Source organism: Carcharodon carcharias, chromosome 1, assembly GCF_017639515.1.
Source record: "Carcharodon carcharias isolate sCarCar2 chromosome 1, sCarCar2.pri, whole genome shotgun sequence".
NCBI lineage: Eukaryota > Metazoa > Chordata > Chondrichthyes > Lamniformes > Lamnidae > Carcharodon > Carcharodon carcharias.
Genome location: NC_054467.1, coordinates 262,089,819 through 262,106,185, shown reverse-complemented (window position 1 = coordinate 262,106,185; position 16,367 = coordinate 262,089,819). Strand labels below are relative to the sequence as shown.

Sequence of the window (16,367 nt, the reverse complement as noted above, 5' to 3'; positions counted from 1 at the left end):
GGGAGAAAGGGAGGAGCAGAGGGACAGAGAGAGAGAGAGAGAGAGAGGGAGAGAGGGAGAGATTGGGAGAGGGGGCGAGAGGGGGCGAGTGAGAGAAAGACACAGAGATTTAGACAGACAGGGTGAGAGAGAGAGAGAAAGAGAGGAACAGAGGGACAGAGAGAGAGCGGGAGCGGGAGAGAGTGAGAGACAGAGAGAGAGAGATTGGGAGAAGGGGCGAGAGGCGGCGAGAGAGAGAAAGACACGGAGAGATGGATAGGGTGAGAGAGAGAGAGAGAAACAGAGGAACAGAGGGACAGAGAGAGAGGGAGAGGGAGAGGGAGAGAGAGAAAGAGACAGAGAGATAGAGATTTGGAATGGAAGAGAGGGAGTGAGAGAGATAAGAAGCAGAGAGATAGAGAGACAGGGTGAGAGAGAGAGATTGGGAGAGAGCAAGGGAGAGGGAGGCAGAGAGATGGAGATAGAGAAAGAGAGGAACAGAGGCACAGAGAGGGAACAAGAGAGAGAGAGAGTGGGAGAGGAAGGAAGGGAGAGAAAGAGACACAGAGAGAGACAGAGAGAGAGAGAGAGAGAAACAGACAGAGACAGAAAAAGAGAGAGAGACAGGGACAATGGGAGAGACAGAAGAGAGACAGAGAGGCGGGGAAAGAGACACACACAGGCACAGGGATGGAGAGGGAGAGATGGAAGGGAGAGAGAGAAGGAGAGAGAAAGGCAGTGGAAAAGAGAAGGAGAGAGACACAGACAGACAAAGAGGAAAACAGAGAGCAAGACAGACCGTCAGAGAGGGAGATAGGGCAGAGAGAGACAGAGAGAGTCAGAGTGAGGGAAGGAGAGAGAGAGAGGAAGAGTGAGAGAGGCTCAGAGACAGAGAGAGAGAGAGAGAGAGAGAGAGAGAAAACAGATATTAATCCTGACCACACTGCCATTTCAGTTACTGAGTATGACAGATACATTATTCAGCAAATATTGAGAACATATCCTGTCGACTGGGTTTCCATTATAAACTCCCAGCTCCACATGATCAAATCCAGCCTCCACACAAATGGACATTGCAACACTGCTTCATGATGAAGTGTATCGGTGTAATATAGGGACAGATTCCGGATGGGGAATAAGTGTTGGCCTAGCTAGTCACACCCACATCCCGTGAGAGCATTAAAAATAGCCTGTCTCTCTGATTTCACTCTCTGTGTCACTCTTATTCTCAGATACCCTTTCTCTGATCTTATTTTCGATGATCTCTCTCTCTGATTTCTCTCACTCTCTGATATCAATCTCTGATCAATCTCTCTCTGGTAACACATTTTTTATATCATTCTCCTTCTCATATCGCTCTCTGATAACTCCCTCTCTGATATCACTCTGATAACACACTTTCTCTGATATCGTTCTCTGATAACACTCTCTCTGATATCACTCCCTGATAACTCTCTCTCTGATATCACTCTCTGATAACACTCTCTCTCTGATATCACTCCCTGATAACTCTCTCTCTGATATCACTCTCTGATAACACTCTCTCTCTGATATCACTCCCTGATAACTCTCTCTCTCTGATATCACTCTCTGATAACACTCTCTCTCTGATATCACTCCCTGATAACTCTCTCTGATATCACTCTCTGATAACACTCTGATATCATTCTCTGATAACTCTCTCTCTGGTATCAGTCCCTGATAACTCTCTCTCTGATATCACTCTCTGATAACACTCTCTCTCTGATGTGATTCTCTGATAACACTCACTCTCTGATATCGTTCCCTGATAATACTCTCTCCCTCTTGCTCTCTCTGATATCTCCCTGATAACTGTCCCTCTGATATCACTCTCTGATAACACTCTCTTTCTGATATCACTCTCTGATAACACTCTGATATTCTCTGATAACTCTCTCTCTGGTATCACTCCCTGATAACTCTCTCTGATATCACTCCCTGATAACTCTATCTCTCCAATATCACTCTCTGATAACATTCTCTCTCTGATATCACTCTCTGATAATACTCTGATATCATTCTCTGTTAACTCTCTCTCTGGTATCAGTGCCTTATAACTCTCTCTCTGTGATATCACTTTCTGATAACTCTCTCTCTGATATCATTCTCTGATAACACTCTCTCTCTCTGATATCATTCTCTGATAATGCTCTCTCCCTCTCTCTCTCTTTCTCTGATATCACTCTCTCTCTGATATTACTCTCTGATAACACTCTCTTTCTGAAATCACTCTCTGATAACACTCTGATATCATTCTCTGATAGCTCTCTCTCTGGTATCAGTCCCTGATAACTCTCTCTCTGATATCACTCTCTGATAACTCTCTCTCTGATATCATTCTCTGATGACACTCTGATATCACCCTCTGATGACACTCTCTCTGATATCATTCTCTGATGACTCTCTCTGATATCACTCTCTGATATCACTCTCTCTCTGATATTATTCTCTGATGACACTCTGATATCACTCTCAGATGACACTCTCTCTGATATTATTCTCTGATGACACTCTCTCTCTGATATCACTCTCTGATGACACTCTCTCTCTGATATCACTCTCTGATGATACTCTCTCTCTAATATCACTCTCTGATGATACTCTCTCTCTGATATCACTCTCTGATGACACTGTCTCTCTGATATCACTCTCTGATAACCCTCTCTCTGTATTTGCCCTCTTTGCTCTCTATCTCTATGATATAAACACTGATTATTAAAGTGCCATCACTTCTCACCAGATACGCAGCCTCCCTCATGAACTGCTTGGCTGGCTGTTTCCAGATTGCTGGTACAGTGATCACCCAACGCACATCATCAGTGTCCAGTGCGATCGAGAACTGGTCATTCAACTCCTGCCAACACGCAAACATAAAATTGTCCACAAATCGGAAGAGAAAATTAGCTCAACAAAGCAGAAAGAACAAACTTGTTTGGTATAGATCAAACCCACAGTTGCACACTTCCATATATGTCAATCTCCCATAGCCCTAACCATTTCACTCACTCCCTTCCTCAGGACTCGGAGCTGGATTGATGTCCTGACCAACCCTAACATCCAACTGTTTCAGGATATTCCCACCCCGAGCTGGGATTGATGACGAGACCCCGGTGTGAGAGGGCAGAGTTCAGCCCATTGTGACCTCCTAACTGACCTTTAAGGCATGCTTCCGGAAGTACCTCAGTGCGTGGGCGAACACTTCGAGAGCTCTCACACTCTTCCCGTTTACAGCCTCCAACTCCGTTTCCATGGTGAGGTCCTGGAGAAACAAGACAGTGGATTTAAAATTCCAGCGTTATAGAAAGTTCCGGAACCAGAGGGGGAGGTACTGGAACGATTAGATATGGACCGGCACCCTGAGTAGACCCAGGACTGGGTTAAACTCCAGCACACTCTGGTCTCAGGAACGTTTCTGCTCATCAGAAGGTGTTGTCCATAGAGGGAAATAGAGTATAGGATTAAATAGGATACAGAGAAACAGGCCATTTAACCCGACCAGCCCAGGCTGGCGTTTATGCTCCACTCAGGCTCCTTCCCATCTTCTCGCATCTAAATCTATCATCGTAAACCTCTATTCTCTTCTCCCTCATATATTACTCTACTTCCCCCTCTGCTTTACAGTTCACTTCAACCACTCCCTGTGGTACTGAGTTCCACATTCTCACCCATCTCTGGGTAAAGAAGTTTCTTCTGAATTCCCGATTGGGTTTCTTGGTGACTATCTTATACTGACGGCCTCTAGTTATGCTCTTCCCCACAAAGGGAAACATTCTCCCTGTATCCACTCTATCGAACACTGAACGCTATCAGGTCACTATTTTCATTAGAAAGAACAGCAGCCTGTTTATCTTTCCCTGATAGGTATAATCTTGTAATTCTGATATTGTCCTTGTAAATCTTTTCTCCAATAACTCTGCATCCTTTTTATCAAATGTCAGGCCGAACTGCACACTGAACTTCAGGCTTGACACAAGTGCAGCATAATTTCTCTACTTTTCGATTCTGTCCCTCTACAAATCATCCCGGAATGTTTACTTAGTTTGTTCAGTGCCTTTTTGACCCACTTCTGTACTGTGGATGATTTGTGTGTTTGCATTCCCAGATTCCTATCATCCCAGTTAGATTCTTCATTTTCTAGAAATACATGGTTTACTCATCTTCCTTACCAGAACATACTGCCTCACACCGATCAACGTTCAAATCCCTTTACCAATTACACACCACCTCTGAAATTCCACTTCATACAGTCAGTGCTCACATCAAACACTCCCAGGACAGGTACAGCACGGGGTTAGATACAGAGTAAAGCTGCCTCTACACTGTCCCCATCAAACACTCCCAGGGCAGGTACAGCACGGGGTTAGATACAGAGTAAAGCTCCCTCTACATTGGTGTGTTGTGTTTTGACCTGTGTAGCAGCCGCCTGGTTATTGTTAATATTTTCCCCACCACATCCTGAGTGATTTGATTGTTTTTTTTATTCGTTTGTTAGGTGCTGGGCATCGCTGCCTAGGCCAGCAGGCCCATCCCTCATTGCCTTGGCTCAGAAGGACCTTTTTTTTAAAGTGTCAACCCTGTCGCTGTGGGTCTGGAGTCACGTATAGGCCAGACCAGGTAAGGACAGCAGTGTTCCTTCTGTAAAGGGCATGAGTGAACCAGATAGGGTTTTACAACAGTCGACATCATCAGACTTTTAATTCCAGATTGTTATTGAATTCAAAATGCACCATCTGCTGTGGTCCCCAGAGCATTACCCTGGGTCTCTGGAATAACCAGTCCAGCGGCAGTGCCACAATCCCACCCACCCCACCCCCCACCCCCCCAAGTGCGGTCTATACTCACACATGTACTGTGAATCTTCATCTTAAACTTCTCAAAGTAGAGCCAGTGCCTGGCTTCTTCGGGGTCCAGGTCATGGTAGTGATCTCTGGCAGTGAACCCCAGGCTGTGGAAACTGCCATCAGGAGTCAGGAGCAGGCTGGTCGGTGTTTTCTGATTGGCCACTCCTGGGTCACCGCCCTCCCATCGCCTAGGAACAAACAGACGCGAAGCAATAAGCTTTCCCAAGACTGGCAACCCTCAATAGCAGCATGATTCCTACCTTCCTAAAAAAATCGTACAGGATGAATGACTCGAATCCACTTTCAGGCGTCAGTGTTATGAACTGCCAGAGTTAGTTTTCAGTTCAGTTCATTTCCATTAACTCAGAGGCCAAGGGTGATAAGATTATAGAAGAGATTACTGACAAAGGGTGCAAGATTAGTGAGCCCCAAGAAGCGGCTATATGGGTGAAAGGGGACTTTGGGGATAGGTTGGACAAGGTGGGCTGAAAGGAGTACAGGGGATAGGTGACGCTTGATAGGGCAAAGGCCTCTTCCTGCCTCAAATAGTATTTAACTATAAAATTGGGTAGAACATGGCGGTAATGTTAGTCAGAAGCCGAGACTAATGATCCAAAGACAGGAGGTCAAATCCCACCATGGCAACTGGAGAACTGAAATCGAGTTTAGTGACAAACCGAGGAATGGCAAAGTTCAAACAATCACAACAGTGTTTATCGAAGAAGGAACGGATGTCGAAGGGTTGGTAAGATGTGGCTTTGATTGGCTACAGCGTTGTCATGGAGAAAGCCACGAGGAACCACGGGCTCCCGGTCCCCCAGGTAATTCAGAAAAAGGCTCGGGGATTGAACAGGTTCCTTTTGTTTGCAGACCCAGGAGGTTAAAAAAAACCCAGTAAAAAGTGTGAAATAAGAATACTGGTCCAAACTGTTTTCACCTTCCGGGGAGAATGGATCCCTGAATCGGGTGTAAACGAGGCTGTGCTGCTCAGTCGTGGAATCACATGGAAAAGCGGAGGTTTGGTTTTGGGTTTTGTAAGCGGGGACTGGGTGAGTATGACCTGCACTCTGCCTGTTACCAACCGAAGGAACGTGCTGTTAGATTTGATCAGTCACTCACTGGGGCACATGGCTTACTTACCTGGAATCACACCGCTGTTGAAATTCATACACGACGACGCTCAATTATATAATAGGCTGAATGTCTTCTTGGACTGATGGCAGCATCCTGTTAGTGGAAAATACCACTCGCGTGGCCACTGTACAGCAGCAAGGATCTGTTCAATCGTTTCACCTTGTTCATTAATGTCCTTTAGGGCCTACATGTGTCTCCAGACCCACAGAAACGTGATGGATTCTTAAATGCCCTCTGAAATGGCCTAGCAAGATACTCAGTTGTATCAAACTGCGGAAAACAAGCCAATAAGAATGAAACCGGACGGACGACCCGGCATCAACCAAGGCAAATGACAACAGCAAACTCAGCCCTGTCGACTCTGCAAAGTCCTCCTTACTAACACCTGGAGGCTTGTGCCAAAATTGGGAGAGCTGTCTCACAGAGTAGTCAAGAAACAGCCTGACAAAGTCACACTCACGGATCTTATTTATAATCATACCTTACAGATAATGTCCCAGACACCACCATCACCATCCCTGGGTATGTCCTGTCCCACCGGCAGGACAGACCCAGCAGAGGTGGGGGCACCGTGGTAAACAGTTGGGAGGAAGTTTCCCTGGGAGTCCTCAACATCGACTCCAGACCCCATGAAGTCTCATAGCATCAGGTCAAACATGGGCAAGGAAACCTCCTGCTGATTACCACGTACCGCCCTCCCTCAGCTGCTGAATCTTTGCTCCTCCATGTTGAATATCACTTGGAGGAAGCACTGAGGGTGGCAAGGGTGCAGAATGGACTGTATGTTGGGGACTTCAATGTCCATCACCAAGGGTGGTTCAGTAGCCAAACTAGAGGCCGAGATACCCTAGTCCTAAATGATATAGCTGCTGGACTGGGTCTGCTGCAGGTGGTGAGGGAACCAACAAGAGGGAAAAACATACTTGACCTCATCCTCACCAACCTGCCTGCTGCAGATGCATCTGTCCATGACAGTATCGATAGGAGTGACCACCACACAGTCATTGTGGAGATGAAGTCCCACCTTCACATTGAGGATACCCTCCATCGTGTTGTTTGGCACTACCACCGTGCTAAATGGGATAGATTTCAAACAGATCTAGCAACTCAAGACTGGGCATCCATGAGGTGCTGTGGGCCATCAGCAGCAGCAGAATTGTACTCGAACACAATCTGTAACCTCATGGCCCAGCATATCCCCCACTCTACCATTACCATCAAGTCAGGGGATCAACCCTGGTTCAATGAAGAGTGCAGGAGGGCATGTCAGGAGCAGCACCAGGCATACCTAAAAATGAGGTGTCAACCTGGTGAAGCTACAACACAGGACTACTTGTGTGCCAAACAGCATAAGCAGCAAGTGATAGACAGAGCTAAGCGCCCCCACAACCAATAGATCAAATCTAAGCTCTGCTGTCCTGCCACATCCAGTTGTGAATGGTGGTGGACAATTAAACAACTCACTGGAGGAGGAGGCTTCACAAATATCCTCATCCTCAATGATGGAGGAGCCCAGCACATCAGTGCAAAAGATAAGGCTGAAGCATTTGCTACAATCTTCAGCCAGAGGTGCCGAGTGGATGATCCATCTCAGCCTCCTCCGGAGGTCCCCAGCATCACAGATGCCAGATTCAGCCAATTCGATTCACTCTACATGATATCAAGAAACAGCTGAAGGCACTGAATACTGCAGAGGCTCTGGGCCCTGACAATATTCCGGCAATAGTACTGAAGACTTGTGCTCCCGAACTTGCCGTGCCCCTAGCCAAACATCAGTAAAGTAATGGAAGGGGTCATCAACAGTGCTATCAAGCAGCACTTGCTTAGCAATAACCTGCTCACTGACATCCAGTTTGAGTTCCGCCAGTGTCACTCAGCTCCTGACCTCATTACAGCCTTGGTTCAAACATGGACAAAAGAGCTGAACTCCCAAGGTGAGGTGAGAGTGACTGCCCTTGACATCAAGGCAGCATTTGACCGAGTGTGGCATCAAGGAGCCCTAGCAACTGGAGACACTGGTTGGAGTCATACCTAGCACAAAGGATGATGGGTGTGGTTGTTGGAGGTCAGTTATCTCAGCTCCAGGACATCACTGCAGGAGTTCCTCAGGGTAGTGTCCTCGGCCCAACCATCTTCAGCTGCTTCATCAGTGACCTTCCTTCCATCATAAGGTCAGAAGTGGGGATGTTCGCTGATGACTGCACAATGTTCAGCACCATTCACGACTCCTCAGATACTGAAGCAGTCCATGTCCAAATGTAGCGAGACCTGGACAATATCCACTCTTAAGTTGACAAGTTGCAAGTAACATTTGTGCCACACAAGTGCCAGGAAATGACCATCTCCAACAAGGGAGAATCTAACCATCACCCCTTGACATTCAATGACATTACCATTACTGAATTCCCCATTATCAACATTCTGAGGGTTACCATTGACCAGAAACTGAACTGGACCAGCCATATAAACACTGTGGTGACAAGAGCAGGTCAGAGGCTGGGAATCCTGCAATGAGTAACTCACCTCCTGACTCCCCAAAGTCTTTCCACCATCTACAAGGCACAAGTCAGGAGTGTGATGGATACTCCCCACTTGACTGGATGAGTGCAGCTCCCACAACACTCAGGAAGCTCGACACCATCCAGGACAAAGCAGCCCACTTGACAGGCACCACATCCACAAACATTCACTCCCTCCACCACCGACACACAGTAGCAGCAGTGTGTGTACCATCTACAAGATGCACTGCAGGAATTCATCAAGACTCACCAGACAGCACCTTCCAAACCCACGACCACTACCATCTAGAAGAACAAGGGTAGCAGATACATGGAAACACCACCTCCTTCAAGTTCCCCTCTCATCACCCTGACTTGGAAATATATCACCGTTCCTTCACTGTCGCTGGGTCAAAATCCTGGAACTCCCTCCCTAACAGCACTGTGGGTGTACCTACACCACATGGACTGCAGCGGTTCAAGAAGGCAGCTCACCACCACCTTCTCAAGGGCAACTAGGGATGGGCAATAAATACTGACCCAGCCAATGAAACTCACATCCCTTGAATGAAGAAAACAAAAGCAAGGTTTACACTTTTTTGAGTTACCTGGTGCCTGAGGGGCCTATGGTTCCCTGTGCTTTCTACATGTCGACACCTTGGCCAATCAGAGGCATCTTGCCAACCAATCAGTAACTTTTCTCCTCCAGTATAAATTGTGATTGTTTGAAATTTGGCTTTCTTGCATTTGTCCCGATGAGTGCAGGATGAAAAGCTTCAGTGAGATGTCTGCCTTTTCAGTAACACTAGCTATATTTCAGACGGTAGCTCACTCTCACATTCCTGAGGGCAACTAGAGAGATTGGCAAAAAGTGCTGGCCACATCTAACAGACGAGAAAACAAATCTTGGCCAGGTACCTCATCATGTGGATTGTCTCAGGATCCTGCACCAGACTGAAGGCGTAGCCACTCGCTGTTGTCCCGAAGTCAATGGCCACCACAACGCTGAAGGGACGATAACGTGGTGTGTCCCCAAGAGATCTCTGCAAAATCAATCAGCAACATGTCAGGAAACAGGCATGGTACCCGAAGGCCAGCCCTTTACACAGCGGCTATGAACAAACCACAATGTTTCACAGCCACTGAAGTCTTTATTGGAAGCGTAGTCACTGCTGTAATGTACGAAATGCAGCAGCCAATATGTGCACAGCAAGATCCCACAAAAAAATGTGATAAGACCATAAGGCCATAAGCCCATAAGACATAGGAGCAGAAATTAGGCCATTCGGCCCATCGAGTCTGCTCCGCCATTCAGTCATGACTGATAAGTTTCTCAACCCCATTCTCCCGCCTTCTCCCCGTAACCTTTGATCTCCTTACCAATCAAGAACCTATCTGTCTCGGACTTAAATACACTCAATGGCCTGGCCTCCACAGCCTTCTGTGGCAATGAATTCCATAGATTCACCACTCTCTGGCTAAAGAAGTTTCTCCTCATCTCTGTCCTAAAAGGTCTTCCCTTTACTCTGAGGCTGTGCCCTCGGATCCTAGTCTCTCCTACTAATGGAAACATCTTCCCTACGTCTACTCTATCCAGGCCTTTCAGTATTCTGTAAGTTTCAATCAGATCCCCCCCTCATCCTTCTAAACTCCATCAAGTATAAAGCCAGAGTCCTCAAACGTTCCTCATATGTTAAGCCTTTCATTCCTGGGATCATTCTCGTGAACCTCCTCTGGACCCACTCCAGGGCCAGCACATCCTTCCTGAGATACGGGGCCCAAAATTGCTCACAATATTCTAAATGTGGTCTGACCAGAGCCTTATAAAGCCTCAGCAGCACATCCCTGCTTTTATATTCTAGTCCTCTCGAAATAAATGCCAACATTGCATTTGACTTCCTAACTACTGACTCAACCTGCAAGTTAACCTTAAGAGAATCTTGGACTAGGTCTCCCAAGTCCCTTTACACTCCAGATTTCTGAATTCTCTCCCCATTTAGAAAATAGTCAATGCCTCTATTCTTTCTACGAAAGTGCATGACCTCACACTTGCCCACCTTGTATTCCATCTGCCACTTCTTTGCCCATTCTCCTAACCTGTCCAAATCCTTCTGCAGCCTCCCCGCCTCCTCAATACTACCTGTCCCTCCACCTATCTTTGTATCATCTGCAAACTTAGCCAGGATGCCCTCAGTTCCTTCATCCAGATCATTAATGTATAAAGATAAAAGTTGTGGTCCCAACACTGACCCCTGCGGAACTCCACTAGTCACCAGCCACCATCCTGAGAAGGACCCCCTTATCCCCACTCTCTGCCTCCTGCCAGACAGCCAATCTTCTATCCATGCTAGTACCTTGTCTATAACACCATGGGCTCTTATCTTACTGAGCAGCCTCCTCTGCGGCACCTTGTCAAAGGCCTTCTGGAAGTCCAAGTAGATAACATCCATTGGCTCTCCTTTGTCTAACCTACTCATTACTTCCTCAAAGAATTCTAATAGATTTGTCAGGCATGACCTCCCCGTGATGAAACCATGCTGACTTTGCCCGATTTTACCATGCACTTCCAAGTATTCTGAAATCTCATCCTTAATAACGGACTCTAAAATCTTACCAACGACCGAGGTCAGGCTAATCGGCCTGTAATTTCCCATCTTTTGCCTCACTCCCTTCTTAAACAGGGGGGTTACATTAGGGATTTTCCAGTCCTTTGGGACCCTCCCTGACTCCAGTGATTCCTGAAAGATCACCACTAACGCCTCCACTATCGCTTCAGCTATCTCCTTCAGAACTCTGGAGTGTAATCCATCTGGTCCAGGGGATTTATCCACCTTCAGACCTTTCAGTTTTCCTAGCACCTTCTCCTTGGTAATGGCCACCATACTCACCTGTGCCCCCCGACTCTCTTGAACTTTGGGGATGTCACTCGTGTCTTCCACTGTGAAGACTGATGCAAAGTACCTATTCAGTTCCTCCGCCTTTTCTTTGTTCCCCACTACTACTTCTCCAGCGTCATTTTCCAGCGGCCCAATGTCCACTTTTGCCTCTCTCTTACCCTTTATAACGATCGGACAATCTGTTCTTTTTTAGTGATGCTGTTTGAGGGATAGATATTAGGCCAGACACCTGGGATAACTCCCCTGCTCCTCTTCCAAATAATGTCAAGGGATCTTGAACACTCACCTGTGAGGGTAGGGCTGTAATGCTGGATCCAAGACAGCACCTCTGACAGTGCAGCACCGCCTCAGAAGTGTTTGCCTAGAATTGTTCTACAGGCTGAGGAATGGGACTTGGACACAGACCTTCAGATCTGGAGGTGAGAGTGGTCCCAAATGGACCACAGCATCGTCAAAAGGTAAGTCTGCATCACAGGCAGCAATACTGAATTCACAGTTAGTTCCTGCGTTTGGTACACAGCAGGAGAAAGGGAAGGACTCAGCCCCTGTCTAGTACGGTAGTCTGTGTGCACTATTTAACGTGGAAATTATATGTAGGTGTTGGAACCAGTGGCCTTGCTTTGTTGTGGCCAAAGGTTCCGGGTTGCACACGTTGTTGCACACATGCTGTTTATTTACAAACTAAACTCAGCAGCTACACTTGTGCGCTCACAACTCAAAACTCTGTCTTCACACTTCGGTGTCTAACTCAAGGCTCTCTCACAGAGGTAGCCTGCGCTACTCTGCTAATGGGGATTAAGATCATGTGATCTTACATTGCAACATTTGTCTTAAAGGTATATTACACATCAGATTAGTCCAGTAGGGCGTATCGGTGAATCCGCATGAGAAATCTGCTCCAAGTCCTGTGTAGGATTAAATCGATTGAACAGGAGGACAGTTCTTCAGAGTCACACTCGATCAGGCTAAAGCTCCGTCTGCAATATTTTCATATTGTTATGTTCTTCCTCTGGTTAACAGGGTGCAGTGATAGAAGCGTTCGCAGGCTGATTAAAAACCAGACAGATTGCAATGTGAATACTCATGGTGTGTTACTCCTATGTGTCTGATATAGTCTGGTATAGTCAGAGGTGGGGAATATGTCCACGAGGTCACAGCCCGGCTTTGCTGGCACTGCCATATAGTTGTAAGTTACATACCGGGGACTGTGATGGGGTGAGGGGAGCGATGCTGTAACTCTCGGGTTTCTGTGGCGAGCATGGTGTAGGAGGATATCTCGATGGTCTTTCACCTCCAGCATCTAAGGATCAAAACAAAGCAAAATGAGAGACATAGAATTCGGGATTACCCTGTCCCAGGACAGGCACAGGTATAAGAGGAGGCCATTCAGCCCCTCGATCCTGTTACACAGGAACAGGAGGAGGCCATTCAGCCCCTTGACCCTGTTACACAGGAACAGGAGGAGGCCATTCAGCCCCTTGACCCTGTTACACAGGAACAGGAGGAGGCCATTCAGCCCCTTGACCCTGTTACACAGGAACAGGAGGAGGCCATTCAGCCCCTCGAGCCTGTTATACAAGAACAGCAGGAGGCCATTCAGCCCCTCGATCCTGTTACACAGGAACAGGAGGAGGCCATTCAGCCCCTCGAGCCTGTTATACAAGAATAGTGGGAGGCCATTCAGCCCTCCAGCTTGTTCAATCAGATCCTGGCTCTTTATCCCAGAACCTGTCTTGGTTAGACCATAAGACCCATACATAAGACATAGGAGCAGAAATTAGGCCATTCGGCCCATCGAGTCTGCTCCGCCATTCAATCATGGCTGATAAGTTTCTCAACCCCATTCTCCCGCCTTCTCCCCGTAACCTTTGATCTCCTTACCAATCAAGAACCTATCTATCTCGGTCTTAAATACACTCAATGACCTGGCCTCCACAGCCTTCTATGGCAATGAATTCCATAGATTCACCACTCTCTGGCTAAAGAAGTTTCTCCTCATCTCTGTTCTAAAAGGTCTTCCCTTTACTCTGAGGCTGTGCCCTCAGGTCCTAGTCTCTCCTACTAATGGAAACATCTTCCCCACGTCCACGCTATCCAGGCCTTTCAGTATTCTGTAAGTTTCAATCAGATCCCCCCCTCATCCTTCTAAACTCCATCGAGTATAGACCCAGAGTCCTCAAACGTTCCTCATAAGTTAAGCCTTTCATTTCTGGGATCATTCTCACGAACCTTCTCTGGACCCTCTCCAGGGTCAGCACATCCTTCCTGAGATACGGGGCCCAAAATTGCTCACAATATTCTAAATGTGGTCTGACCAGAGCCTTATAAAGCCTCAGCAGCACATCCCTGCTTTTATATTCTAGTCCTCTCGAAATAAATGCCAACATTGCATTTGCCTTCCTAACTACTGACTCAACCTGCAAGTTAACCTTAAGAGAATAAAAACAAAAAAACTGGGGATGCTGGAAATCCAAAACAAAAACAGAATTACCTGGAAAAACTCAGCAGGTCTGGCAGCATCGGCGGAGAAGAAAAGAGTTGACGTTTCGAGTCCTCATGACCCTTCGACAGAACTTGAGTTCGAGTCCAAGAAAGAGTTGAAATATAAGCTGGTTTAAGGTGTATGTGTGGGGGGCGGAGAGATAGAGAGGTGGAGGGGGGGGGTGTGGTTGTAGGGACAAACAAGCAGTGATAGAAGCAGATCATCAAAAGATGTCAACGACAATAGTACAATAGAACACATAGGTGTTAAAGTTAAAGTTGGTGATATTATCTAAACGAATGTGCTAGTTAAGAATGGATGATAGGGCACTCAAGGTATAGCTCTAGTGGGGTTTTTTTTTATTTTTTTATAATGGAAATAGGTGGGAAAAGGAAAATCTTTATAATTTATTGGAAAAAAAAAGGAAGGGGGAAACAGAAAGGGGGTGGGGATGGGGGAGGGAGCTTTAACTTTAACTTTAACACCTGTGTTCTATTGTACTATTGTCGTTGACATCTTTTGATGATCTGCTTCTATCACTGCTTGTTTGTCCCTACAACCACACCCCCCACCCCCCACCTCTCTGTCTCTCTATCTCTCCGCCCCCCACACACATACTTTAAACCAGCTGATATTTCAACTCTTTCTTGGACTCGCACTCAAGTTCTGTCGAAGGGTCATGAGGACTCGAAACATCAACTCTTTTCTTCTCCGCCGATGCTGCCAGACCTGCTGAGTTTTTCCAGGTAATTCTGTTTTTGTTTTTAACCTTAAGAGAATCCTGGACTAGGACTCCCAAGTCCCTTTGCACTCCAGATTTCTGAATTCTCTCCCCATTTAGAAAATAGTCAATGCCTCTATTCTTCCTACCAAAGTGCATGACCTCACACTTCCCCACCTTGTATTCCATCTGCCACTTCTTTGCCCATTCTCCTAACCTATCCAAATCCTTCTGCAGCCTCCCCACCTCCTCAATACTACCTGTCCCTCCACCTATCTTTGTATCATCTCCAAACTTAGCCAGGATGCCCTCAGTTCCTTCATCTAGATCATTAATGTATAAAGTGAAAAGTTGTGGTTCTGTAACCTTTAATAATATTGTGCTTGGAGATCCATTAATTTCAGATTTGAAATTTTCATTTGACCTCCAGCATCAACAATTTTTCTCAGTTGATGGTTCGAGATTTCCACTCCCCCTTTGTGTGAAGAAGTGTTTCCTGACATCACCCCCAAGGGCCTGGCTCGAGATTTAAGATGCTGGCCCCTTAGTTCTGAACTTGCCCCCCAGAGGAAATAGTTCTCAGATCCATAACAAATCCTTTAAACATCTTAAGCATCTTAATTAGATCACCCCTTAATCTTCTACACTTGGGAGAGTATAAGACTAGACTGTGAAACCCCGTTATCTCTCAGTTTCTCCTTCACTCCACAATCTGTAGCTGACGTCACTGTTTTCCTGATTAACTCCCTGCTCTGTGACCTGGAATTCTGTGCTGCTTTACTGACGAGAGAGTGTTTGACCAATCAGGCATCACACAGACCTGAGGAGGCCATTCAGCCCATTGTGTCTGTGCTGGCTTTTTGAAAGTGCTCTCCAATTATTCCCAATCCACCCCCCCACCCCCCCAACTTTCTCCCCTGCAGCTACTCCCCTTGTTAGCTTAACGCTCAGTCTAATGATGGTGGCCAGGCCTTGCTTATTTGTCCAGCTAGGCCCAGTGTTTACAGTGTAGGGCCACCAGCCCTCCCCCTCACAGTCCACGCCAAACCCAGCACATTTCAATGAATCTTAGAATCACAGGTGGCTACAGCTCAGGAGGAGGCCATTTGGCCCATCATGCCTGTACTGGCCCTCTGAAGGAGCAGTTCACCTAGAGCCGCTCCCCTGTCTTTTCCCTGTAGCCCTGCAAACCTTTCCTTTTCAAGTAATGATCCAATTGCCTTTGAAAGCCTCGAGTGACTCTGCCTCCACCAGGTACTCGGCCAGTGCTTTCCAAATGCTAACCACTCGCTCTGGGGAAAGGCATTTCTTCATGTCACCATTTTCTTCTTTGCCGATTATCTTAAATCTGTGCCCTCTCTTTCTCGATCCTTCCACCAGTGGGAACAGCTTCTCCCGATCTATTCTGTCCTGAACCCTCATAATTTTTAATACCTTGATCAAATCCCCACCAGCCTTCTCTTCGCCAAGGAAAACAGTCACAACTTCTCCAACATATCTACGTAACTGAGGTTCCTCATCCCTGGAACCATTCTCGTGAAACTCTTCTGTAACCTTCTCCAATGCCTTCACATCTTTCCTAAAGTGTGGCTCCCAGAACTGAACACAAAACTCTAGCTGAGGCTGAACGAGTGTTTTATCCAGGCTCAACATAACTCCCTGGCTTTTATACTCTATGCCCCTATTAATAAAGCCTAAGATACTGTTTGTTTTATCAACCACCCTTTCAACCTGCCCTGCCACCTTCAATGATTTATGCACATGTACACCCAGATCTCTTTGCTCCTGCAGCCC

At 46.7% G+C, this 16,367-nt stretch overlaps 1 protein-coding gene across 1 annotated transcript in view; it reads right to left on the bottom strand.

The window, feature by feature from the left end:
• hspa12b (heat shock protein 12B) overlaps positions 1 to 15,887 on the bottom strand; it is a 78,853-nt gene extending 62,966 nt beyond the window's left edge. Inside the window, exons 1-6 of the mRNA XM_041183942.1 lie at positions 15,794 to 15,887; positions 12,570 to 12,670; positions 9,392 to 9,516; positions 4,843 to 5,029; positions 3,155 to 3,259; positions 2,738 to 2,854 (exon numbers count right to left, since the gene is read on the bottom strand). Of these exons, the coding sequence (XP_041039876.1) occupies positions 2,738 to 2,854; positions 3,155 to 3,259; positions 4,843 to 5,029; positions 9,392 to 9,516; positions 12,570 to 12,670; positions 15,794 to 15,887 (729 nt within the window). The remainder of the gene's footprint in view (positions 1 to 2,737; positions 2,855 to 3,154; positions 3,260 to 4,842; positions 5,030 to 9,391; positions 9,517 to 12,569; positions 12,671 to 15,793) is intronic.
• Between the last annotated feature and the right edge of the window lie 480 nt (positions 15,888 to 16,367).